At 40.2% G+C, this 24,211-nt stretch overlaps 1 protein-coding gene across 4 annotated transcripts in view; it reads right to left on the bottom strand.

Moving 5' to 3' along the window:
• Positions 1-1,375: 1,375 nt before the first annotated feature.
• Positions 1,376-24,211, bottom strand: part of ZNF318 (zinc finger protein 318) — a 46,165-nt gene continuing 23,329 nt past the window's right edge. The window contains exons 8-10 of one of the 4 annotated variants that reach the window (XR_008298593.1): positions 14,667-14,820; positions 4,266-4,381; positions 1,376-4,070 (exon numbers count right to left, since the gene is read on the bottom strand). Coding sequence is in view for 3 of the 4 variants with exons in the window: in XM_027057696.2 (XP_026913497.1) it covers positions 20,746-24,054 (3,309 nt within the window). In the remaining variant the exon portion in view is untranslated. Of the gene's footprint in view, positions 4,071-4,265; positions 4,382-13,982; positions 14,821-19,636; positions 24,055-24,211 lie in introns of those variants that run through there. The other 3 variants (XM_053222769.1, XM_027057697.2, XM_027057696.2) reach the window with 3 other exon arrangements.

Here is a 24,211-nt window from a genome sequence, read left to right as displayed (position 1 = left end):
ATCCAAAGTAGACTCCAGGCTGTCAGCACAGAGCCTGATGTGGGGCTCAAAACTCACGAACCGGGAGATCATGACCTGAGCTGAAGTTGGATGGGTAGGGGAGCCACCCAGGCGCCCCTAGAGTTTTGTAACTTTCTTGATGGGCTTCCTTTTACAAATTTGCAAAATATTAGTTTTAGTCTCCACCAATATTTACTCTTGTGTTTCTGCCTCTCTCATTCATTTCTTCTTAAAGAAGGCAGCGAGGACTTCGTTGTAGTTATTCTTAGACATTGTATGTATTCTCCTTTAGGAAGGTTAGCTTCATTTGTCCAAGGATCTATCCTTTGAATTTCCAGAGCAATCCTTTCCCAAGGCCCTGTAGCTCTTTGTGCTGGATCACCTTGGACACATGCCTCAGCCTCCTAGAGAGGTCATCTTTACCCTTGCATCCAGCACAGGGCCCCACACAAAGAAGCCAGTGTTGCAGTGTGAGCACCATGCTGCTTTCACACAACTTGCACTGAGTTGGGGGGCAAGTGCTTTGCTGCTCCTCTCTTCTGTGGCCTTCCTGTACTGTATGGCTGTAACAAACACAGTATGCCTTGTCTTTTCTATGTCAGTGCTTAGGAAAGACTAGTTGAAGCTCTTCCTTTCTAAATATTGGCCATCCATTTGTACATACAGTAAATCACAGTATTCCACTCTTCTTCCTTGCCTGGATGCTATTATTCTGTCTCTTTTAAAAGAGGCTTTATAAAGAATGTTAACAGGGAAAATGAACACTTCTTGTAGAAATGCACTTGTTTTACTGACGTGGCTGTTTTGAATACTTTGTGTGACTAAAGCCTCTAAAGTGATATTTTAACAAATACCACGCGTGGCTAAGTCCAGTTGAGTGTAGGTATTACCCATTCAGTTGTCAGGGTAGAGTTTGTGTCATCTAAGAGGCAGGTTCCTCTTTCATAAAGATGATTGTTCCCTTGGTGCTCCACCATTACACCCTACTTTTTTCCTGCACAGACCGATCACAGTATCTGTATACTTGTGTTACACTTACTTACTTGTGACTGAGACTCATCTGTTTATCTATAGCACCAAGTATAGTGTGGGTGCTCAGTAAATGATAACTACTATTATTATTTTTTAAGATTTTTAAGTAATGTCTACACACAACCTTGAGATCAAGAACTGCATGCTCCACTGACTGAGCCAGCCAGATGCCCCTTTTATTTTTATTAAAATCTATCGCTAACACTTTTTACTTCATGTTTTCAAGGTCTATTGTTAGGTACATGTATGCTTTAGGATTACTGTCTTTCTTGATAAATTGACCCTTTAAAAATTTTTTTTAATGTTTATTTATTTTTGAGAGAGAGAGAGAGAGAGAGAGAGAGAGACAGAGAGAGAGACAGAGTGTGAGCAGGGTAGAGTCAGAGAGAGAGGGAGACACAGAACCTGAAGCAGGCTCCAGACTCTGAGCTGTCAGCACAGCAGGGCTCGAACTCACGAACCATGAGATCATGACCTGAGCCAAAGTCGGATGCTTAAATGACTGAGTCACCCAGGTGCCCCTGAATTGACCCTTTTATTGTTGTTGTGAAGCTGAAGAAATAAGCTCTTCAACTCTAGGTGGTGGCGAAGATAATGGCCTCAAACACCTGAGGGCTGTCACATGGACAAGGCATTAGGGGCACTACTGAGACCCCTGGAGAGAGGTCACAGGGAAGCAGATTTGGATTCTGTCCAAGAAAAGAACCCTTTTGCAGAACCCAAACATGAGTGGATGTTTCAGACAGTAGTAAGCTTCCTGTCCCTGGATGTTATAAATAATGCTGGACAACAAACCAACTGATCGCCAGCGTTGCAGAAGGGATGCAAGCATCATACACAGGCAGACCTTCGGGGTTTCTTCACAATTTGACAGTACAGTATATGATTTTGTGATTCTATTCCCAAAGAAGAGTGTAAAATTTGTGTTAGCAAGAGAACACTGTTAAAATAGAGACAGCTACCACCTATGGAGTACCAGTCATAGGCACTGTACCTGTTATTCCTGACCCTACAACAGCCTGATGAGGGGTTTAAATGCTACATTATCAATTGTACATAAAAGGAAAGTGGCCTGGAGAGGTTAAAAGATTTGTTCAAATCATACAGACCCAAGACTCTCAAGCTCTCAAGCTCTTTCCACCCCCTGCTTCTAAGCATGGTTTCTGCTATGCTGCCGGTGCGTTTCAGTCTGAAAAGATACTACACCTGTCTGCACACCACCTCTGTAAAGATAAGAGGACCTATCCAGGTAAATAATGGGTTACAGAGACAGGGAAATGTCACTGAAACTTTTCCATGGCTTCTCAGTACCCTCAAGGTAAAGTTTTTAACTTGGCTCTAAGGCCTACACCTTTCCAATTCTAGCCATTTCTCCTGTTTCTCCCTCCAACCATACTAAATGAGCTTCTTAAACCTGCCAAATTCCTTCCTGCCTCACGACCTTTGCAAATGCTATTTCTTTTCTGAGAACTTGCCTCCTTAAGATCACTAATTCCTCACTAATTCCTGCCTAACTTTAGGTTCCCCTCACCTACTCAATACCAGGCTACTGGCCCCCGGCACTCTCTCCTACAATATCCTGTGCTGGAGGGCCCAGGGGGTACAATTGATGATAACTGTGTTTTCCTTGCTTGAGAGTTCAACCACACAAGGAAAAAAAGACAAATGGAGACTCATGATAAAGTCTACATTGGTAGCTTAGTGGGAGAGTAAAACAGGTCTGACAACTTCCTGCCCACCTTCCCCACTCCAGTCTAGGCTTTGTCTACCCATTAGTCTGTGAGCTCCATAAGGGCATGGACCAGGAATGCTTTGTCAACCACTGTGTATGTTTCCAACACCTCGCTCAATCTCTGATACACAGTGCTCAATAAATATTTATTGGTGAAAGAATGTTAAATGTTATATACAAGTCTCCCTCAAAAAATGGGTAGATGAAGGCTAATGAAGAGATGTGGAGTTAGGAGGGGACTGGTAGGAGTTGAAAGTTTTGGTACAACAAAAGCCCTGGAGCAAGGGAAGCTTAAGTGCCGAGGAGTAAGAACTCAGGAGTTTCTCTCTTAATATTCATGAGGATCAGTGTGTATGATACAAACCAGAATATGACTTAAGCTGATCCTGATTATAAACACTAGGTAACTAATAAAATGAGAACTGAAAATTTGCTTTGGCAGCAAACCAGTTCCACTAATTACAGTCATTCACAAGAACTTACTAATTAAACTTAATTAGTATGTAGCACAATTATGTCTATCATTAAATATATGGCAAATGAGAGAATGTGGCAAAGTGTTATGTAAACTGTAAAGCACCATACAAACTTGGCTGCCATACTGCAGTGGGTTTTGATTACAACTATAAAGTCCACTTATTTTATATCTTTGTAGATTTGTTCAAGTATATGAGCACATGCTTGACTTTTAAGGCATTACCAAAAACTTTGTTCCTAGATGACTCTTGAAAGGTTTCATTCAGTTCTGGCATGTTAATGAAAAATTAGTCTTACCTCTTGATCATTGTGTTTCTTAACCTTTATTTCCCATAACCTGTGTTCTCCATATTCTGAATATCTCCTCCAACCAGTAAACTTTGTCATTTATATTACTTTAAAAAAATAGAAACATATACACAAAACAAAAACAGACTGAAATGCTTTCTTAAAAACACACCAGCAAGTCTGACCTTTTCCTTTGTTTTCCACTTGTCATTACACGAACCTGGAGAGCCCCCTGTATACAGCTACTTGTGGTTAGCTGCTTAGGGTTATTAAGTGGGCTAGATTTTGTGATTCAGTGGCATCAGCTGTGCGCTAATTCAGACTGAAGATTGTAGGAAAGGACCCGCTGATCCTTTACCACAGTTGCCTTCAATTTATGCTCATGAAGAAATCAACAACAGCTTCAAATGGTGGTTTTCCATAAAAAGATGAATTTGGTTTCTCAAATATCACTTCGAAATGTATATTTCATCTCAAAGTATATAAAAATAACTATATCCAAATAATTTGCAGCATGAAAAATGTATTTATATGCTGGAAACTGGGAAGAAAACAAAAAGAGTGAAACTTGGTGGTCAGCCTGCTATAGACCTGATATTCATCGGCAACTTCCTCATCTAAGGTGTGGTGGGTAATTTTTTACAATATATAAGAACAGTCCTTCCAGGTCATGAGACCATGTTAATGAAACTAAAATAGTTTAATCTTATGAATTCAGAAAAATGCAAATGCTTACCTTTTTATAGAGGAGTTTCTCAGTTCCTCTATGAAACTCAAAATCAGAGAATCAGGAGTCAAGTTCCAGGCTCTTCCCACTCCAAAATGATTGGCTTTTCCCCTTCTTCTCTGGGACTTTTTGAAGAGGCAGAGCTAGAACATCTTTATTCATAATCTCTTACCACCACCACCCTCCACCAAGGACAGGGCAATAATTATCATATCTTGTGGGGACAAGAACTTGAGCATCCGTATTGTGATAAAAAGCCACTAAAAGAAAGGTTACAAACGTAAAGGCAGCACTGAATCTTTGCAGCTCTACTGAGGACATTTTATTTTCTATTTAGAAGCATTTCCTTTGGGGGTGCCTAGGTGGCTCAGTCAGTTAAGCATCCAACTGTTGATTTTCACGTCAGGTCATGATCTCACGATTTGTGGGTTCGAGCCTCATATTGGGCTCTGCACTGACAGCGCGGAGCCTGCTTGGGATTCTCTCTCTCCCTCTGTCTCTGCACGCCCCCCTCAAAAATAAATGGGTAAACATTTAAAAAAAAGAAAGCTTGGGGCGCCTGGGTGGCGCAGTCGGTTAGGCGTCCGACTTCAGCCAGGTCACGATCTCGCGGTCCGTGAGTTCGAGCCCCGCGTCGGGCTCTGGGCTTATGGCTCAGAGCCTGGAGCCTGTTTCCGATTCTGTGTCTCCCTCTCTCTCTACCCCTCCCCTGTTCATGCTCTGTCTCTCTCTGTCCCAAAAATAAATAAACGTTGAAAAAAAAATTAAAAAAAAAAGCTTAAAAAAAAAGAGAAGCATCTCCTTTGAGGAATCTCACCTTCCCCCATTCCACATGAATTCAATTTAGTCTAGATTGTTCCATAGGGTAGAGCCTGCCTTTCCATGGTGAGCTTATGAGCAGGGCCTGGTGTGAGTACTTCATCCACCTGGCCATAGTAACTGTTCAGGGATAGGAATGTGGACCAAGTCACACTTGTCTTCATCCCAGAGATTTTTGGTGTTATTAGGAAAAATACATTTTTCATTTTCTAGATAGAAACCTATAAGGACCATGGCAGCTTGAGACTGTAGGGACTATCCTGCCCCTGAGTGAAGAGAGAATGAGGCTAAGCAAAGCTGAGGGAAAGGGGAAGAGAGGGTCCTAATGACATCTCTGATCTCCTGGATATAACGCTGCCCCAGTTTTCCAGTTACCAAATAAATTATCCCCTATCCATTTTTTTCTTAAGCTTGTTTGAGTTAGGTTTCTGTTATAACCAAGAGTCCTAATTAATACAACATGCATCTTTACACAGGTAGAAGTGCCTCTTCTTGTACTTAAAAATTACGTCATGTTGTATAAAGTTCTGACACTGTAGATACCTTTATATACATGTTTTCTTAATACATGATTTTTAGGATAACCATGTAAGAAAAAAGACTAGACAATGATATATTAAAAAATGGATCTTAGACAAGTTATCCAATTAAAAAATGGGCAAAGGATTTGGAAAGTTTTCCAAAGAATATATACAAATGGCCAATAAACACATGAAAAGATGCTTGACATCTTTAGTTATTAAAGAAATGCAAATAAAAACCGTAAGGATATATCCTTTTACATCCACTGGGATGGCTGTAATCAAAGAACAATAACAGAAAATAACAAGCGTTGGGAAAGATGTGGAAAAAATAAAACCCTCCCACTTCTGGTGGGAGTGCAAAGTGGTGCAGCTGCTATGGAAAGCAGTTCAACAGTTCCTCAAAAAGTTAAATATATTGAGATGTCACAGAAATGGCATGGTAGAGAGTTACAAGAATCAGTCCTCCAATGAAGCTATCATTAAGCTGGCAAAAACTGAAAGAAGCAACTTTTTCAGAACTCAGGAGTCTAATAAAACTTACAATGGAGTCTAACCAGTGGGGTGCTTAATGAAGGAAGCAGCTATTAAATATCAGTAACAAAACGTGGCATTTTTGTTTACCTGTCTACCATCCCCTTTTACCCAGTTTGGTGGTGGCTGTGGGACAGTGGCCCACATTCCTAGTGTGGCTTGTTAGTGCCAGGGGAGGATATATGCATCCTTGTTCTCAAAAGATTGTGGCTGTAAATTCTGCCCTGTCCAGTGGTTCCCCAGGGGACCCATGCTGAGTCTGACCTCTTGTTTTGCCCGCTCAGGTTGAAGCAGATTTCCAAGTAGCATCTGTTGAAAGTATTTAAAGACATATATACTACTGGTGGTTACCTAAAGCAAGAGATGGAGAATGGAATAAGCAGCAGATGGATTTAAAAGCCTGACAAGTAGGAGCATCAGGAGAAAGCTACATGGGAAAATAAGGACTCTGAAGGGTTATCATGTGATTGGGGAAACCCAGCATGAAAGTGCATGTTCAGAAAAGAACTGAGAGGACCCTAGACTTGCACCTTTGGATGATCTCTGGGCTCCATGCAATCAGGAGGTGAAGGCTGAGGCAGAGTTTCAGACAAGTTGGTTTAGCACTGAACTAGTGCCCCAGCTCAGAGCCAAACTACAAAAAGCTGGTGGTGGTGGTGTTTTCACTCCAGGCATTTAAGGAAATTTCTGTCAGGTCACTGACTGACTACTGAGATAATGAAACAGTTTCAGTAGGCACACACAACAAGAAATACAGTCTTAGCAAAAAGAGTTTGGAAAAGTTAATAAACAAATGGATGACAACAGTCTTCAATAATCAACAGCAGCAAAACCTGGGAGGGCGATCTGATTCCCAGACTGACACACTGTAATATTCAAAATGTTGTTTTAAACAAAAAAATCACAAGGTATAAAAAGAATAAAGAAAGTATGATTCATTCACAGAAAAAAAGTTTATAGAAGCCATCTCACCAAGGAAGTTCAGATGTTGGACTTAACTAGGCAAATATTTTAAATCAAGGTTTTCAATATGCTCAAAGAGCTAAAGAAAAAAATAGGCAGGGCCACCGGGGTGGCTCAGTTGTTAAGCATCTGACTTCGGTTCAGGTCATATTCTTCCAGTTCATGAGTTGGGAGTCCCACATTGGGTGATCTCGAGCCCCACATCTGGTGAACACAAGCCCCAATTCAGGTAAAACATAAGCCCTGCTTCAGGTGAGCCCTGCTTCTCTCTCTCTCTCTCCCTCTCTCTCTCTCCCCCCACCTCCCTCTACCCTTCCTGGGATTTTTCTCTCTCTCTCTCTCTCTGCCCCTTGCTCACACTTTCACTCTCCCCCCCAAAACAAAACAAAACAAATAACAATAGACAAAAACACTAAAGGAAACTAGGAGAATGAACAAATGAATAGAGAATATTAATAAAGAGAAATTATTTAAATTTATATTATTTTAATATACATTTATTATCATAATATTATATAAGAACTAAATAAAATTCTAGAGCTAAAATGTATAGTAGCTGAAATGGAAAACTCACTACAGGGATTCAACAGCAGATTCAAGCTAGCAGAAGAAAAAAATGAGTGAACTTGAAGATGGACTATTGAAATTATTCTGAGTAGAAGAATAAAAGACTCTCAACCAATATTCTATATCCAACAAAACTATCCTTCAAAACAAAGGGGAAATTAAGATCTTTACAGAGAAACAAAAGCTGAAGGAGTTCATCACTAGTAGACCTGCCTTACATGAAATGTTAAAGGGAGTCCTTTAGGCCGAAATGAAAGGGCACTAGGACAATAACTCAAAACCATACAAAGAAAGAAATCCAGTCAAAGAAAACACATAGGTAAATATAAAATCTAGTATTATTCTATATGTGGTTTGTAACTCCCCTTTAGTTTCTCATATGATTTAAAAGGCCAATGCCCAGGGGTGTCTCAGTGGCTCAGTTGGTTAAGTGACCAACTCTTGGTTTGAGCTCAGGTCATGATCTCACTGTTTGTGAGCTCGAGCCCCGCATCAGACTCTGTGCTGACAGTTGTGGAGCCTGCTTGGGATTCTCTGTCTCCCTTTCTCTCTGCCCCTTGCCCCCGCCCCCCGCCCCCCGCCATCTAAAATAAATAAACATTAAAAATTTTTTTAAATAAAAGGCAAATGCATAAACATTTGAACAACACTGAACTAAGTAGTCCTAACATACAGAATACTTTATCCAAAAACAGAATATACATTCTTCTCAAGTACACATGAAACACTCTCCAGAATAGATATGTTAGTCCACAATATATCTAAAAAATAAAACTCGATACATTTAAAAATACTGAAATCATACAAAGTATCTTCTCCAATCATAATACAATGAAGCTAAAAATAACTGAAGGAAAACTGGAAAATTCACAAAAATGGAAATTAAACAACACACTCTATACAGTAACCAATAGGTCAAAGAAAAACTCAGAAGAAAATAATAAAATACTTTGATGAATTCATCAAAATGCTTTGATCAATGAAAATAAAAATACAACATACCAAAACTCATGGGATGCAGTGAAAACAGTGCCAAGAGGGAAATTATAGCTGTGAAGTGTTTTAAAAAAGATCTTAAATCAATAACCTAACTTTACAGCTTGGGGAAACAGGAAAAAAAAAAGAGACAACTAAAACTAAAAGACAGTAGGAAGAAAGAAATAATAACGATTAGAGCAGAGATAAATGATATAGGGAACAGAAAAACAATAGAGAATCAATGCAATCAATCAAGAGTTGGTATTTTGAAAAGACTGACAAAATTGGCAAAACTTTAGCTAAATTTACTTAGAAAAAAAGAGAGAAGATGCAGATAACTAAAATCAGAAATGAGGGACCTGTGTGGCTCAATAGGTTCAGCATCTGACTCTTGATGTTGGGTCAGGTCATGATCTCATGGTTGTGAGATCGAGCCCCACGTTGGGCTCCATGCTGGGCATAGAGCCTGCTTAAGATTCTCTCTCTCCCTCTGTTCCTCCCCCACCCCCAAAAAGAATAATGGCTTTACTAAAACTGATATGTAGTTGGACAAAAAATTAAAAAATATAAAATCAGAAATGAAAGTGGGACATTACTGCTGACCTCCCAGAAATAAGAAGGTATTATAAGATAACCCTATGAACAACTGTGTAAGTAGGATTTATCCCAGGAATGTAAGGGTGGTAAAACATAAGAAAATCAATCAATGCAATACACAACATTAATATAATGAAAGAAGAAACCCCACTCATAATCATCTCAATTAAAACATAAAAAGTATTTAACACAATTCAACACCTTGTCATGATAAAAACTCTCAGAACATTAGAAACAAAAAGGAATTCCTTCAATATGATAAAGGTCATTTATAAAAAACCTAGAGCTAACATCACAATGGTAAAAAGCTGAAACTTTTCCCCCTAAAATTAGGAAACAGACAAGGATGTCACTTTTACCATTGCTTTTAAACATTGTACTAGAAGTTCTAGCTAAAGTGATTAGGCAAGAAAAAGAAATAAAAGATATCCAAATTGGAAAGGAAACAGTAAAACTATCTCTATTCTTAGATAACATGATCTTATTTATATATAATATATATTATATTAATAATATGTATTTATTTTTTAATATTAATACTATAAAGAGTCCACACACACATTCAGCCAAGTTTCAGGGTATAAGATCAACACATAAAAGTGATTTGTGTTTCTATACCTGCAATAAATAGTCCAAAAGGAAATTAAGAAACAATTCCACTTACAACAGCATACAAAAGAATAAAACACAGAGGAACAGGGGCGCCTTGGTGGCTAAGTTGGTTGAGCATCTGACTTCGGCCTAAGTCATGATCTCGTGGTTTGTGGGTTCCAGCCCCACGTTGGGCTCTGTGCTGACAGCTCAGAGCCTGGAGCCTACTTCAGATTCTGTCTCTCTCTCTGCGCCTCCCCCACTCACACTCTGTCTCTGTCTCTCTCTTTCTCTCTCAAAAATAAACATTAAAAAAATTTAAAAATATATATTAAATAAAAAAATACAGAGAATCAAATTTAGCCAAGGACGTGAAAGACAAACACAAAAAACTATAAAATATTGCTGAAAGATATTAAAAAAGACCTCAATAAACAAAAAGGCATCCTATCTATGTTCATGGATTGGAAAATTTAATATTGTCAAAATAGCAATGCTATCCAAAGTGATCTACAGATTTAAAACAATTCCTATCAAAATTCCAATGACCCTTTTTGCAGAAATGAAAAGCCAATCTTCAAATTCATATGAAACTGCAAGAGGGCCCGAACAGCAAAACAATCTTGAAGAACAAAGTTGGAAGACTCATACTTCTCAATTTCAAAACTTACTACAAAGCTACAGCGATCAAAATAGAGTAGCACTGGCATCAGGACAGACATGTAAACCACTGGAATAGAACTGAGAGTCCAGAAATAACCATATATCTACAGCCAATCAATTTCAACAAGAATGCCAAGACCATTCAATGTAGAAAAAGCAGTTTCTTCAATAAATGGTGCTGGAACAACTGTATATTCACATACAAAAGAATGCAGCTGGACCCCTACCCCACACTATATATAAAAATTAACTTAAAGTAGATCAACAACCTAAACATAAGAGTTAAAACTAAAAAATTCATAGAAAAAAATTGATGGATAAATCTTCATGGTCTTGGATTTGGCAATGATTCTTAAATATTACACCAAACCAACAATAAAAGAAAAAATGGATACACTGGACTTAAAAAAAATTAAAATCTTTTGTGCATCAAAAGAACAAAGTGAAAAGACAGCATACAGCATGGGAGAAAATATCTGCAAATCATGTATCTGATAAAGGTCTAGTATCCAGAATATATAAAGAATCCTTAAAATTCTACAACAAAAGGGTGCCTGGGTGGCTCAGTCAGTTGAGCATCCAACTTTTGATTTCGGCTCAGGTCATGATCACAAAGTTGTGAGATGAAGCCCCACATTGGGCTCTGCACTGAGTGTGGAGCCTGTTTAAGATCCCCCCCCACCTCTCTCTCTCTCTCTCCCCCCCCCGCCCCTCTCCCCCACTTGCGCTCCCTCTCTAAAATACATACACACACACATACATACCATTCTACAACAGAGAGACAAACAACCCAATTAAAAAATGAGCAAAGGGCTTAAGTAGACATTTCTCTAAGGAAGATATATAAGTGGCCAAATAGTATATGAAAAGATGTTAAATATCATTAGTTATCAAGGAAAGGTAAATCAAAACCACAATGAAACACTAGGATGGCTATAATATATATAAAAAAGGAAATTAACAAGTGTTATGAATATGGAGAAATTGGAACCATTGTATATTGCTGAAAGGGATGTAAAATGATTCAGGTTCTGTGGAAAAGTTTGGCAGTTCCTCGAAAAGTTAAACATAAAAATAATCACCCAGCAATTCCATTTCTAGTTATATACTGAAAAATAGTGAAAACAGGTACTCAAACACATACTTATTCATGAATGTTCATAGCAGTACAATTCACAATAGCTAAAAGGTGGAAATAACTCAAATACCCATCAATGAATGAATGGACAAACTGTGGTATACACATACAATGGAATATTATTCAGCTATACAAAGTAATGAGCGACTGATACGTGCTACAAAATGGATGAACCTCAAAAACATTATGCTAAGTGAAAGAAACCAGACAGAAAAGGTCACATATCCTATGACTCCATCTATATGAAATAACCAGAATATGCAAATCCATAGGGACAGAAAGCAGATTGGTAATAGCCAGGAGCTGAAGGGAGGTAGGAATGAGAACTAACTGCTTAATAGACACAAGGTTTTATTTTGGGGTGATGAGAATGTATTGGAACTAGACAGAGGTGATGGTTTACAACATTGTGAATGTGCTAAATGTCACTTGTTTATCTCACCTCCATAAAACAAAAACATAACCAAACAATACCTCAGATAGCAGTCAAGAAAAGTGGTTACATTTCTAAAATGTGTGTGTGTGTGTGTGTGTGTGTGTGTGTATAACGTTTATTTATTTATTTATTTTGAGAGAGAGTGCAAGCAAGGGAGGGAAGAGAGATAGGGAGGGAGAGAATCCCAAGCAGGCTCCACATTGTCAATGCAGAGCCCAATGGGGGCTTGAATGAACAGTGGTTACACTTTTGAAAGTGTAGTAACTGCATGAGGACATGAGAGGGGCTTCAGGGGTGTTGGTTATATTCTATCTTTTGATTTGGTTGTTGGTTACCTAGGTGTGTTCATTCCATAAAAATTTTTGAGCTTAACACTTGTGATGTGTGTGCTTCTGTTTTCTATATGCACCTTATACTTTAATATAAAACTTCATTTTTAAAATGTTAGAGAGTTGGCCATAGGACCCAGGATATACTCAAGAGAACTGAAAAACTTGTGTCCGCAAACACATGCATACAAATGTTCATGGCAGCATTAATCATATTAGCCAAAAAACAGAAATAACCCCAAATCCCGTCAATTGGTGGATAAACAAAATGTGGTATATCGACGAAGTAGTGTATTTTTCAACCACAAAATACAATGAAGTACTGACACACAGGACAACGTGAATGAAGTTTGAAAACATGTTAAATGAAAGAAGCCAGACACAAAAGACCACACATTGTATGACTCCATTTATACAAACTACCCAGAACAGTTAAAGCCACTGAGATGGAAAGCAAATTGGTGACTGCCAGCAGCTTTGGGGTAGGGAATAATTGGGAGTGTCTGCTAATGGGTATTTTTTTTTAGGGGGGGGGTGGTACAAATGTTCTGGAATTAGATAGTGGTGACAGTTGCACAACCCTGAATATATTAAAAACTACTGGACTGTATACTTCAAAATGGTGAATCTTATGTTACAAAAAATTTAACATTATATGAAATATATTTCAACAAAAAGGCCTTAAGTATCTTATCATTATAATATGTGTGAACTCTAGCATATCAAATAAAAGTTCAGAGGGAAAATATTACTCTAAAAATGTTTCCTTTCTAGGGGTGCCTGGGTGGCTCAGTCGGTTAAGTGTCCAACTTTGGCTCAGGTCACAATCTTGTTGTCTGTGGGTTTGAGCCCCACGTCAGGCTCTGTGCTGACAGCTTGGGGCCTGGAGCCTGCTTCGATTCTGTGTCTCCCTTTCACTCGGCCCCTCCCCTGCTCACATCTGTCTCTCTCTCTCTCTCTCTCTCTCAAAAATAAACATTAACAAATTAAAAATTAAAAAAATAGTAAAATAAAATAAATAAAAATGTTCCCTTTCCCCCTGCTCATCCCCCAGATCAGCACATCTTAAAGGTGGACCTCAGATACCACTGGAGAATGCAAGCAGGAAGTTAGGAATGAAAGCTGTGACCAAACACCTGATTGTCCCTGAACAGAGGAATGTGGTAGCTGATGAGAAACAGATCTTAGGTTGAAGCAAGGGAGAGAAAGTAGAAAGTGGCGGTGACAAAGTGTTGGCAGCCCTGGCACCAGAATGCTTTCCATTGCTTCATCCACAGGGTCATACCTTAGGAATGAGTAGTCCTTAACTGACAGAAGCTCAACAGCCAGAGGCCCTGAGATACTTTTTACCCCTTATCCCCTTACTTCTTATTCCTTTGGTGGCTTTGGTTGTATATTATGCAGTTCTTTGTACTTGTAGTGTTACAAGTATTCCCAAAACTTACCCAAACCACAGATTTATTTGGGTAGTAAATTAGACCTCTGGGACTCTAAAAATGCCTGGATTTACAAATCATGAACAAAAGTAGGCTAAGAGTTTTAAGGACAAATCTGGATCAGGGGGAGCTCAGATTTAAATGAATCTCAGAGTTTAAAGGACTTAAAGGTCAGCTAAAATTTTATTTGATTTTGGTTTTCTTCCTCCACAGTCCCAAAGTGCAAAAAGGAGTAAATAAAGTACCTACTAGCATTTTAGATAGAGAGTAAGGGGTTTCCCTGGTAGTTTGAAATGATGCTTGCCTGCTTCTGTGTACTAGATGTTTCAGTGAGTGTAGGAGAGGTAGTAAGTCTGAATGAAAACTGGTAGACAGCGGTCCTGAAGTCAGAAATCCTGAAGTCAGGATTTTTCAAACACTACCTTTTGTGATTGTCTCCCCATCCCTCTGCCTCGTTTGTCCATTCATACCCCACTCCTCTAAGGACATGCCAAATTTTTACCTTGATTCTTAAATGGACAAGAATGAAACTGAGACAGTAGATGTTCTACTTGCTGGGAACACTGGGACCCCTGGATCCAGGACGGATGAGAAGATCTGAACTCCACAGCTTTAACGTAAGTGTGGCACAAAATGAGAGATGGAAGTTAGGAGATAATTGGAGATGAGGAGTGGCAAGTTTAAAATATACATCTATATGCCTATCCTTATCTTGTCCCTATTCTACTGCTACAAAAATACAGACATACATACTTGCTCACCCAATTCACCACTTCCTGGCAGTTAAAAACACAGGGTCTTCTCCACAACCCATTCCTGCCCCAGCAGTCATACTCACCTTCTGAAAGTCAGACCTTAGAGGTGAGTACCTACTGGCCCCAAGGGCGCTCATCATTTCTTTGGTCTCTGTGGCTTCTATCCCTGCCTCCCTGAGGCAGAGATGTCTTCTGCAGTCCTTCCTTCTGGAAATCTGAAGACTTCTGCAATTGCTCCTGAAAAGAAAGGAAGAGAGGCGGGCAAAAGTCAGTAAACATCTTCATAATCATCCTTATGTAGGTAGGCTGTTGGAGAGCTGGGTGGAACTTTAGCAGGGGCAGAGTATCAGAGGAGATGAAAGAAAATACCTCAATATGCTTGACTTTACCTCTTTGCCATCTTTCTCCATATCCTCTATCATGTAACTCTGCCTCTACTTGCACCCTGCTTATTCACTTCCCTTAAACATGCTCATTTCCATTGTTTTCTACAAAACACCTTTCTCTCCTGATCTTCCACCAGTGGAATGGACAAAAGCCTATAAAGCTTTTAATCAATACATCTAGATATGAATTAACTTTTATCCTCTTGAATGCAGCAAAGACTTTGTGGTATCTTTTGTGTACCTGCATTAAAGGAAGCTTTGTGAAGACAAGTAGCTCAATTTATAGTATTTTATGGCCAAATGCTTGTATACTTGGAAATACATAAACAGCTAAACAGAGGTGGGGGCAACAGAAAGGGAAGAGGAAAAGAGAAACAAGAAAAGAATAATATTCTTCAAGAATGGAGGCTGAAGAATGTACATTGCCCAGCCCTGATGGGAATACAGGAATTTAGGGAGTCTTGAAGGAAAAGCAGCAGGACCTATTTATAATGATAGAGAACTGGTAAGAAGAATGAAGACAGGGATCCACTGAGTGAAAGAGACACATATTTAAAAATACACACACAAAGGAAAAAAAAAAAAAACCTGGTCTACAATTCCACAGCACCAGATAACCCTTACTGACATAAAGTTACATATTTTACGTGTGTGTGTGAGTGTACTTATTTTATATGTGCGTGAAATATTTATATTTTATATAAAATAGTCAGGATGTTGAAACAAAAATAGAGAGTAAGAAGTGAAAGCATCCCTCCTCCTTCTACCAACAGCAAACTTTTTGCTTTTTTTTTGTTTCCTTCCGGAAATCAAATGGCAGCTTGGCTTAGTTTTTATGAGGTGACAAAGAGGATGTTGCGCCAAATCAGAGATGTGGGTTTGACTGACTGACTTCAACGCGCCTATAAAATCTGGCTGGAAGGAGAAAGGCAGCCATCTGAAAATTAGAGTCCAAAAGTCTTTTATTGGTAACTCTAAGGTCAGTTTATCCCCATTCCTACCCTCAATTTTTATTCTAAGAGCTTCAGGGGCAGTGTGTCCCCCTCCTGGCCAGAATGCTGTTCAAATGAAGAGGCCACTGGCAGCCTTGATATGCATTTGCTGTTATAGACAATGCTTTGTATACAAAGATCCAGGACAGAAGCAGTCTTTTGGAGTGCTAAGTACCCAACAAATACAATCAGCAGTTTGCAGCTTTTACCCACTTATAAATTGCCGAGTATTCAAAATCAGTTAACAAAAAATAGCTACTATTACCACATTGATTCTTTTAACGAATTTTTATTGAGCACTCTTATGTGGGTCAGGCAACTGTGCACTGGGAATACAATCATGAAAAAACTGTAAGCAAAGACAAACTTCTTGCTTTGGAGAGTTTATAATCTAGTTGTGGGGGAAGGCATATATTGATCAAATAAACATATAAATGTAAAATTAAAACATTAATTGCTACAATGAAAACATACAGAGTCCTCTGAAAGTGTATAAGCATTGAGGGCAAACCAGGATGGGAGTGATTTTTTTTTAAATGATAGATTTTCATTATCAGTTCCAGTGCTTGGCTTATCAATGAACAGTTACCATATACAGAACTTTTTTGGTTGAAAATTCCATAAACATTATTACAAAATTAAACTCTAAAGAAATGTGTTCACAATCCCAAATTATTTTCATTTGTCCATGTTCTCACAAAATTGTTAATAAATGAAGACCTTGCTTAGGTTCTCTCTTATCCCAAGCTTGGCAGGTATGTTTTGTTAAGGTGAAAACCAAGGTTTAGGGATATTTACTTTCTTTTTTATTTTTTTTAATGTTTATTTATATTTGAGACAGAGAGAGACAGAGCATGAACGGGGGAGTGTCAGAAAGAGAGGGAGACACAGAATCTGAAGCAGGCTCCGGGCTCTGAGCTGTCAGCACAGAGACCAATGCGGGGCTCGAACTCACAAACCATGAGATCATGACCTGAGCCGAAGTTGGACGCCCAACCGACCGAGCCACCCAGGCGCCCCAGGATATTTATTTTCTACATAAGCTCTAGATCCAACACAGGGCTTGAACTCATGGCCCCAATATCAAGAGATGCATACTCTACTGACTGAGCCAGCCAGGTGCCTCGGGTATATTTTTAAAAAACCCATCTCACAGGGTGCTTCGATGGCTCAGTTGGTTGAGCATCCAATTTTGGCTCAGGTCATGATCTCATGAGTTCAAGTACCATATCAGGCTTGCTGCTGTCAGCACAGAGCCTGCTTCAGATCCTCTGTCCCTCTCTCTTTGCCCCTCTCCTGCTTATGCTCTCTCTCTTAAAAATAATCATTAAAAAAAAAAAAAAATACCCATCTCACTTCTTTATAGGCTGTCTCCTCTCTGAACATGCCTCTGACTTTTTATTTTTTAAACACATACTTAATGTCCCTATAGGATGCCTGTTTTTGTATGTCCAACCATCCCTGCTGCCCAACGCCTCACCATTCTTCCGCAGTCCCTGAATCTGGCAGTTGATAAATGGACATATGTCCTGGCATGCTTTGGTACCAAAGCATTAGCTAGCTTTTTGATTTTAATTTTTTTAGAGATGAAGCTGTATTAGGTAAAATGGGAATACTTACCACAAAGATTAAGAGTATTAGTTGCCCTGTGAATGAGGAAGATGGCTTACGAAGCAAAAGGTCTCCATTCACAAAGCCAAGTGGAATTTGGGGGGGTTATTTACACAAATTAGGTAAAATTAGGTTTCCCCAAATTTAAACCTAACTACTGATAATTTGTTTTCACAGTTGCGAGATTCCAATAAAAACTTTCTGATGTTTGCAGAGTATTAAAATAGTTATCTCTGACACCATAAGCGACATATAAAGATTAGGGCCCACTCCTTGCATGTGCCTGTCTCCTAAGGTGAACATTTATTCAGTGCTGTGATAGTGCTGAATAAAAATAGGCCCTACTTTTAGATGCTGGCAACTGGGTTAGAGTTCTGCCTTTCCTATCACAAGGCTTCTCTGGATGGGCTCAAAGCTAGATCCTACTGATCAAAGAGAAAGCCAGCAACACTTCCTGCCCAGACTACAGAATCCTAAAGGCTCTCCTTCTGCTAGTTCAAGGCAGATATGAAGAATACTATTGTTTCTTACAAGTAGGAATCCACTCACTATTCCAGAAAAAGCCTGAAGTTATCAAGTACAAGAAAATAATTCAAAGTACTCCAGCCACAGCTACTTGAATTAGTTCTGTACTGCCTAGATTTTGCCTCTTTTCTCTTCCCTACTGTTCTCCAGTGTCCCTCTCCTAACCTAAAGAGGAAGATTCTGACTCCCTCAGATATAGAATAAGGGTAAGAGATCTGGACAAGATTAACCCCTCTCCACTCTAAACCCAACCATCTATCCCCAAAGAGAGATGAACTCACTAAGTAATATCTGGCATTTAAAACTCTTAGGTTCTCTGATTCCTGTAGATAGGCTGCCAGAATAGGGAAGGAGTAGTTCTCCAGAAAAACAAATACATCTCAGAAGCTCACCTGGGTTTACGTTCATCTAAAGGGCACCTTCTGAGTCAGTCTATGGTCTCTGGGCCAGAAAAGTGCATTAAACTCAAGCTTCAGCCTAAAAAGCAGGCCTAGGAAGACTACTAGGGATGGCATGACCCTGGATACATTTGGTGCTGCAATGGAGATAATGATCCTCATCTTAAAGGAGGGAAAAAAAAAAATCCCTGTGGCACAGTGAGGTGTGGTAACTTGTCCAATATCACAGCAAGGCAAATGGCTGAGGAACATTCAAGGACTTAACTCTCCCAAATATGTGCCCTTTCCACAACATGAACAACAACAAAGGCCAGGACATCTTCTAAGTAGACATTAGTCAAGGCTTTAGAAAAAGTAAATAGCCTCCCCAAACTCAACCTAGGATTCTGCAGCTCTGCACACAAGTTAACAGGGAAAAAAATTCCTAGGAAAAAAGATCAGCAACTTTGCATTATTTTTGAGGGAGTGGGTAGAAAACAAGACTCTGAAGCCTCTGTTGAGCCAGGTTATAAATTTCTGACAAAAAGAAAGTAAAGAGGAAACTGGGACAGAGATCAGAAAATCTGAGGACTGGGGGGATGGTTAAGCACCCGACTTTGGCTCAGGTCATGATCTCACGGCTCGTAAGTTTGAGCCCTGTGTTGGACTCTGTGCTGACAGCTCGGAGCCTGGAGCCTGCTTCAGATTCTGTGTCTCCCTCTCTCTCTCTCTGCCCCTCCCTTGCTCATGCGCTGTCTCTCTCAAAAATAAACATTAAAAAAAAGAAAAGAAAAGAAAAGAAAAAAATCTGAGGACTAAGCTTTCTGATCCCTAAGAGCACCTTCAGCAAGAACATGAATGTTCTATGGGGAGCTCAGCTTCCAGAGCACAGGGAGAGCCAATATAAGAGTTTATGAAAAGCTTCACAATAGGAAGATACCAAAACCAGACCACTATTGCCTACTCACTACCCACCCAGGCAGCACTGGGCACAGACTACATAATGTAACAATCTGACATGATGGAAGCAGCCCTAACAAATGGGGGGAAAAAACGACTGGGAGGGAGGAGATAGACAACAGGATGGCAGGAGTTCATTGTTCTAGTTTTCCTGTGGAGTTCAAATGTGTGTGGTTTTCAAAACAAAATCCAGAAAGAAACATGAGGTTAATGCATTTATTCCAAGTAATTAACACATTAAAAATAAAATTAAACTTGTCCAAGCCAACTTATAAATTCTTTAATCTTTTGAACAAAATGTACAACCCCAAACATCACACTATGGTGGAAATAACTTGGGAAAGGGAGAGGTAGAGGAAAGAACACATATGGATTGTGGAACAGAGAATGAGTCCAATCCCAAAACAAGTTTCAGCTCTTCTACCTCTTCACAACAGAAATGGCTGCTACACAATTTAACACAAAATGTTACTGGATCACAATACAATGAACACAAAGGCTGTCTCAAAAATAAAAGTGACCCAAAAAGCATATCTGCTCCTGGCATTGAGCCATGAATAAGCCTTACCGATTTGTCGTCTTCCAAAAGTGAACCTGCTAGATTTTCTTCGTTTATTGAGGCTATTTCCAAACAGGTTTGTGGGTTAGCAGGACCATTTCAAGCAAAGGCAACAGGATAAAGGAAGTGTGGGGTTGACATGGCACAAGGAAGTAAACAGTAAACAAAAGAGCTACTCACGCTGCATTTCAAACAATGTTAAGGCAGGCCCATCCAAATGGAAGCCTAAGAGATGAACAATCCTTCCTTCATTAGTTTTCCATTTCAGCAGGCTTTCTGGTGTTTCTCCCAGAGATCCATCAGCTGCCCAGGAAATTGGGTAGGAATACAACATAGCAATCGAAGTCAGCTGTCTCCCTCCTCCCCCACATTCCAGAAATGGCAGAGTCAAAGCCAAAATACAATCAATCAAAGCACGCTATGTGGTGAGCCAGACAGACATTTGATTTTAATGACAAAGTAGAAGAAAGCAAATTGGCAAAAAATAAAAATAAAAATAATAATAATAACAGAAAAATACTTTTTTACAGATATGTATAGAAGTTATGACTGATTTGTCTGGTATCTTAAGAAGAAAGGAAAAAAAAGGAAAGAGGTAAACTTTTGGCTTCCATGAACATTTACTGTAAGATGCTTACTGCATCTCTTGGTGTAGGTTCCAGATGAGATAGCCAACTAGTCCTGGATCATCTGGGCACCTGATTTCTAGAAGCCAATTTGATTCATCCACAAGTAGCTCTGGATGTGTACTTTTAGTCATGAACACTGGATTCTGTGTGGTCCTGGGTGGCAGCAACTGAAGCTTCTTGTGCAGTTATTTCCTGAGGGACCATATTGCCTCCAACTATTTGCTCCCTTGTAGGAGACCCTGAAGCCAGAGATTTTGCCAAATTCAAAGGGTGGTCAGTGTCCTCATCTACTTGAGGAATTGCTAGATGTGTGATGGATACTTTCGGTATTTCTAGCTGTAGTGGTCCCGTCTCCGGGGAACTACACTTAGGAGGGTCACCTGGCTCAGAAAGAGGAGAACATATCTTCTCTTTTTGAACTCCAGATGTCCGTGTGACAAATTCAACAAGGTCTGGAAGGCAAGGAGATGGCCCAAGGCCTGCAGGATTAATTGTTTCCGATTCCAATCTGAGTGAATCTTGTTTCTCTAATTGAGAAGTTTCTTCCACTTCTTCAGGCATCATTCCTCCTGCTAATAGGTCAAGTGCTTGGTGTGTTCCCTCTAAGCTCCCCAAACCAAGGTTAACATTTTCTATAGGAAGTCCAGTTTTCAAAATGTTAGGGGTGATCCTTCCACTTCTGGGATTAGATGAGTTTTGTTCACCTTCTGCTCCAAAGTTAAGCACCAGGGTTTTGGGAGAATCTAATGGAAACTCAGAAAAGGATGGGATTGGTTCCAAGTCAGGGAGAGTGGAGGGATTACATCCTATAGGTGACATAGAATTTTCTTCACACACTTTCTGAGACAGGGCATTTGGGGATCTATGTGCTTGGTCTACCCGAGTATTGCAGAAATCAACACCCATATCCCCCAGGTTCCCCAGGGCAGCAAGCTCTTCTACTTTTAAGTCTGTAACTGCAAAGTCTTCTAAGGCCTTGCTTTCTATTGTCACTGTTAATTCTGGATGGACATCTTGTAGCTCCAGGGTTTCTGTTTCTGGTTTCTCTGGGCTCTTCCAGGTCTCTGACTTATTATTTTCATCCCAAACAGTCAGTTCATAAATCATTTTACCCTGCAAGTCTTTTGATCTTTCTCTCTGGAGTTTGAGGCTTCTGTAACTTGTCCTGGAAGAAGATTCTGGAGCTGAATTTTCTAGCCACTCTTCATTACCAGTTGAAACTCCTTGTTCCTGTGCACTATCTGTTAAACACATATCTGATCTGGCTGGGGACTGGAGAAGCAATTCCGGAGCAGAAACTTTCACAGGTATATCTTGTGGGTTCTGGAGTAAAGACCTAGCTTCTGGTGGAAATGAGTCTATTTTTGCCTTTGTAGAAGAGAGAGCCTGTGCACTCAAGTCACTCACTACTTTACTTTGAGTTTCACTTACTGTCATCAATTTCCTGGACTGTTCAGCCTTTTTGTCAGTCATTTGCAACTCAGACTGTTCTATTTCTCCCTCCCATGTACATCTGTCCCCACGGTTCAAATTAGAATCCTCTATGCTATTGGGCCCAGCACTGATACCTGTTTCCTCTCTTACCATCCCTTCAGAAAGCTTTGGTCTCTTTTCTCTTAGTTTATTGTTTACCTCTACCTCACTTTCCTCACAATCCTTAGATTTGTGGAGCTCTTGAATTTCCTCATCCTGGTTACCAGAGTCTCTAAGGTGGGTTTCTACCAACTTCTGAGATTCCATGATATGACAGTGCATATCTGATAGCTGAGGGGCTGGCTCTACACCTGGTGGTCCTGGTTCTCTGAGATCAAGCTCGATTTTTCCTCCTGGAGATATATCCCTATTAGTATCACTCTGGAAGGAGCTAGAAGTCCACATGGCCAAAGTATCTGTCTTTGGGGTAATAGTTTCGTAAGGCCTGCTTTGGCACAACCTTGTCAGAGGCTGTAGGAATCCATAGCCACTGCCTCTGTTTTCTGAGTCTGTGTGTTCTACAACTGACCATTTCCCTAGAGACACCAGAGTTTTTGCAGTGGGCTTTTCAGGAGCAGAGATCAAACTTCTATCTGGAGGCAATCCCTCTTGGGATGTACTGTTGTTCAAAGTGGAAGTGGAAGAGGTGTCTGAACTTTCGACTCTAGAAAGATTGCTATTTTCCCCATTGGCCAATAGACCGCCACTCAGCTTAGTCTCAGGGGCCCCCTTTCCACCACTACTGTAGAATATATCATATAGGTCCTTAGCATTGGCTGTGGCTAAGCATGAATTTCGCTTTTCCAATTTTTTGGCTTGTTCACTGAACACACTTGAGAGGGGAGGTGGAGGACGCACTAACACAGAGAAGAGGGTCTGGTCTCGGTCACTCTCACTCACCCCAGGAGCTGTCTCATCGGAAGGAATGGCAGCTGGCTGTGCCGACGCCATGATGGCTACTGGCAACACAGGATTCAAAATGTTAGGACCCAGGAAGCCAGGGCTGAGAGTGTGAGATACAGCTGGGTTTGATTTGACTGGAGCCAAGACAGCATTTGTCTGAGCAGGAGATGGAGAAGCTAGATGAGGTATAACTGGGGGTGGCGGAGGTGGTGGCGGAGGGGGTGGTGGAGGAGGTGGTAGCACTTGTTCAGGTATATGGGATGGTTCATTCTTTTCAGCCAGTACCATTTTTTCCTCTGGAGACCCTTTTAGAATCACCTCTTCCCCACCAAATGCTTTGGAGATGATATCAGGAGGCAAGAGAAGATCAGCTGAAGACTCTTTAACCACTGGCAGAGGCTTAGCAGTAGTTCCAGAGGACTTGATGGACAGAAAGGTGTTAAGAGGAGCTGGCTTGCTCACTGTGGCTGAACCTGACTTGCGGAGTACTGTGGATGGGATAGGCAGGTTGGGTCGGATCTTAGTCTGGGTTGAAGTTGTCACAACAGGCATCCAAGGGCTCGTATGTGCAACAACTGTTTTCCCAGAGAGCTTGATTTTGATGGGCTTTGCCTTCCCAGCCTCAGCTTTCCCATCCTCTTTGTCCTTACTGTTTTCCACAACCTCTTCCTTAGGAATACTTGGGACCATTGAACTTTTTTCCTCCTCTTTTTCTGGCTTCTTCCAGCTGAATTTCCCAAAAGATGTTGGTGATTCTTTCTTTACCTCTTCCTTTAATTGCAGTTTGATGCTACCCTTCCTTTTATTTTCAGCCTTTTCAGGGGAGTTCCCACCCTCAGAGAGTTGGTCCTCTAATTCCTCAGAGACTCTGTCATCCTCTTTTACTTCCTTCAAGACCTTTGCCTTTTTTTCTTTCTTCTCCTCCTTTGGTTTCTCACTAAGTTTGCGCTTTAGCTCGTTCTGCCGTCGCCGTTCTGTCTCTAGGACCACAGCCAAGCCAGCTTGGCGGTCTAGATTCCGCCGCTCCTCATACAATGGGTTTTCAACCACATATTTCTGGGAAGAGAAAACATAAAGGCTCAACAACTGGTCAAAATACAGTAAGAAAGAAAATCTTGGCCCTGCTACTACTGGAATTCAATTGGTAGAAACCCCTAGAGTCATCTTCTTCAAGGATATAGATGGTTCTACCAGGTCAGCATCTCTTATTAAG

This window comes from Acinonyx jubatus, chromosome B2 (assembly GCF_027475565.1).
Source record: "Acinonyx jubatus isolate Ajub_Pintada_27869175 chromosome B2, VMU_Ajub_asm_v1.0, whole genome shotgun sequence".
NCBI classification, from domain to species: domain Eukaryota; kingdom Metazoa; phylum Chordata; class Mammalia; order Carnivora; family Felidae; genus Acinonyx; species Acinonyx jubatus.
This window is presented reverse-complemented; position numbering and strand designations above follow the sequence as displayed.